Source organism: Octopus bimaculoides, chromosome 26 (genome assembly GCF_001194135.2).
Source record: "Octopus bimaculoides isolate UCB-OBI-ISO-001 chromosome 26, ASM119413v2, whole genome shotgun sequence".
In the NCBI taxonomy this organism is placed as follows: Eukaryota; Metazoa; Mollusca; class Cephalopoda; order Octopoda; family Octopodidae; genus Octopus; species Octopus bimaculoides.
Genome location: NC_069006.1, coordinates 9,272,028 through 9,275,385, shown reverse-complemented (window position 1 = coordinate 9,275,385; position 3,358 = coordinate 9,272,028). Strand labels below are relative to the sequence as shown.

At 39.1% G+C, this 3,358-nt stretch overlaps 1 protein-coding gene across 1 annotated transcript in view; it reads right to left on the bottom strand.

Annotated features, from left to right (window-relative positions):
• Positions 1-3,358, bottom strand: part of LOC106867632 (rootletin) — a 301,162-nt gene that overhangs the window by 101,517 nt on the left and 196,287 nt on the right. The window contains exon 3 of the mRNA XM_052976898.1: positions 1,230-1,412. Within this exon, the coding sequence (XP_052832858.1) occupies positions 1,230-1,412 (183 nt within the window). The remainder of the gene's footprint in view (positions 1-1,229; positions 1,413-3,358) is intronic.

The window sequence follows — 3,358 nt, the reverse complement described above, 5'->3', positions numbered from 1 at the left end:
TATGGCCTCGAGCCGACCAAAGCCTTGTGAGTGGATTTGGTAGACGGAAACTGAAAGAAGCCCATCGTATATATGTATATGTATATATGTATGTGTGTTTGTGTGTCTGTGTTTGTCCCCCCAACATCGCTTGACAACCGATGCTGGTGTGTTTACGTCCCCGTAACTTAGCGGTTCAGCAAAAGCGACCGATAGACTAAGTACTAGGCTTCCAAAGAATAAGTCCTGGGGTCGATTTGCTCGACTAAAGGCGGTGCTTCAGCATGGCCGCAGTCAAATGACTGAAACAAGTAAAAGAGTAACCAACATATTTATTTACCAAAACGTTATCAAAAAAGGTGATGCTAGCAATAAGATAGTTATATCACACCTAGTGTACACATATCCGAATCTCACAAACTAAGCAGCAAAAAAGGTTGGTGAGATTTGTGAAATTGGTGTTTAGCTTTTAAGATATCATCAATATTTGCTTTGGAATTGCTGCATCCAACCAAGAGAATTGCTTTCAAATTTTCATCAGTCAACCTTGTTCGATAGGCTGACTTCACATTCTTTATAATTGAAAATGTTTGCTCACAGACATGTTCCAAACACTGATGCCATGCCAGAGGCAAATGAACTCTCATTGCAGGTACTTACACAAAATGTACAGTGCAGTGGTGAGCCGGACCAACTGACCTAATGGGCTGGATCCAGCCCGTGGGCCGTAGTTTGGTGACCTCTGACCTATACCGTCACCATCACCTCCTACAATCCCTAACATTATTAGCTTCATTACCACCACTGCCAACTACAATCATCAGCATTATTAACCTCATCACCGCAACCACCAGCACCAGCACCACCACCGCCTACAGTCACTGACATTATATCACCCGCACCACCATTGTCAAATACAATCATCAACATTATTAGCTTCACCACTACATCACCACCACCACCACCACCACGACTGTTGATATCTACAATGATCACCATTAGCCCTACCACTAACACCAGCCATCAACACAAATAGTCTAACCACCACATCACACCACCAACATTTACAATCAGTCTTACCAGCACTACCACCGGTACCACCCCCAGCAGCACCATTGACATTAATAACCTTATCACTATCACTACCATGATTATACCTTCAACCATCAACACAGCCTTATCACCATCACCACCACCCAATATATAAAAAAAAGCCCCCCCCCCAAAAAAAAGTGGCTAATTTCCTTTACCTTTGCCTGTAACTTCTGAACAAGTTGTGCCTGTCTTTGCTGGCCCTCCTGGTAAGCTTGAAGTTTGCGCTTATAGTTGGCGTGTTCATCTTCCAGCTTCTGCCGCATCTCTATGTTCTGCTGCATGAGTCGACGGGCTGGTTCGACAGCCTCGGATACTTCTCCTTTCATCAATTGCTCCAGCTAAATATAAACAAATTAATTAGAACATCTGCTTATGTACTTTAACTTATACGTTTATACATACATTATACATATAATGAGTGTGTGTGTGTAGAAGCATTTATCAAAGCCAACACATTCATATATAATGACAAACTATTATATAATTTATGCATTTGTACAACAAGTAGGCACTTGAACATAGTTATATAATACAGATGTATGCATACACCAATAACACATGTTCATGTTGTGCCCCAGCATGGCCACAGCTCATCAGCTGAAATTAGTTCAATTCAATTCAATGTATCTATATATATATTTATGTAGATATATATAAATATATATCGATATATGAGATGAATAGTAACAGATATAAAGAGAGAGAGAGAGAGAGAGAGAGAGAGAGAGCGAGAGAGATTTCTTCGTTAAGCACCTTGCTAATTTTGTGACAGTGAGGATACTTGACAGCCCTCAAAATGCTGAGGCTCATGAAGGGGATGAGAAAGGACCATGGAGAATGGTGATATGTTGTGCTTGAGAAGAGCTGTCCATCTCAACAAAGCTGAGCTCCTATCATAAAATCACATCCTTCAATATTATGCTGTGAAAGCACATGGCTTAGTGGTTAGGGTATTTGGGTTATGATTGTAAGGTCATGAGTTCAATTCCCGGCAACACGCTGTGTCCTTGAGCAAGGATAGATGGTAGATAGTTCTCCCTGAGAACTATGTAAAGGGTACATGTGTCTGTGGAGTACTCAGTCAATTGCATGTTAATTTCACGAGCAGGCTGTTCCATTGATTGGATCAACTGGAACTCTCATCATCATAACTGACGGAGTGCCAGCTAATATTATACTCTGCTCAAGTGAGGAAGTCTTGTCTTGTGAGTTCTTGCTGACCTCACCAGTGGTGGTGCCATGGAAAAGAAAAACAAAACAAAAAAAAAAACATTCAGTACACTCTGCAAAATGGTTTGCATTAGGAAGGGCATCTGGTTGCAGAAACTGTAATAATGCAGACATTGGAGCTCACTGCAACCCTAAGGCTTGTGAGTTCCTGTCAAACCAACCAACCTATGTCTAGCATGGAAAAAGGGACATAATTATATATATATAAAATTAAAAAGTAATGTAAACATACATTACGGAGGATATATTACAAACAATTAACAATTATTTATGAATATATCAATGGCCAAACATGTTATAAAATACATAGAAGAAGAATGTTTATGATTATGAACAAGTCACAATTATAACTAAGAGGGTTTCAAAACCCTTACATGTTTAGAAATAGCAGTCAAAACTGCTATAAATTCATTTAAATCACTCATATTATTTCTCTTCATGATAAAAACCGTCTGCGAGCGACATGACAAATAGAATCCACAACTTGAAAATAACTGGTTAATTCCCTATTGCAATTTCGATGTTAGGGACGTATTAAGGGACCCATTCATCTCGTCAAGAAAATATTCCTGTACATAGAAATCAAAATAAGACCTTACCTTGGGGCTAACATGTATCCCAACCAGCAAGAGAAATGTGTCAACCTCTATCTACAACTTCAAGTTATGAATTCAAATGCCATGCACATATATAAATGGGACAAACACAGACACACAGATACATACACACACACACACACACACACACATGGAGAAATATGGATGTATGAATAATTTATTTGTACGATGTAAAGATGTTGAAATTTTTTATATAATAACAACGCCAACAAGAGCACTCAGAGAGCGCAAACCTCTGCCATGGCAACACTAGCATCCTCTCAGGGATTAGCCAGAGATGATTTTTAAAATGAGAATATCTGAAATAAACTTGACTGCTCTCACAAATGAGAATACTAAAAGTAAATCGACCACTCTCAAAAAATAAGTAAAAAACAGGAAAAATGATCCAGAACCCTTATCTGGTACCAGATCAATCCCAAAATCTAATTAGTCCA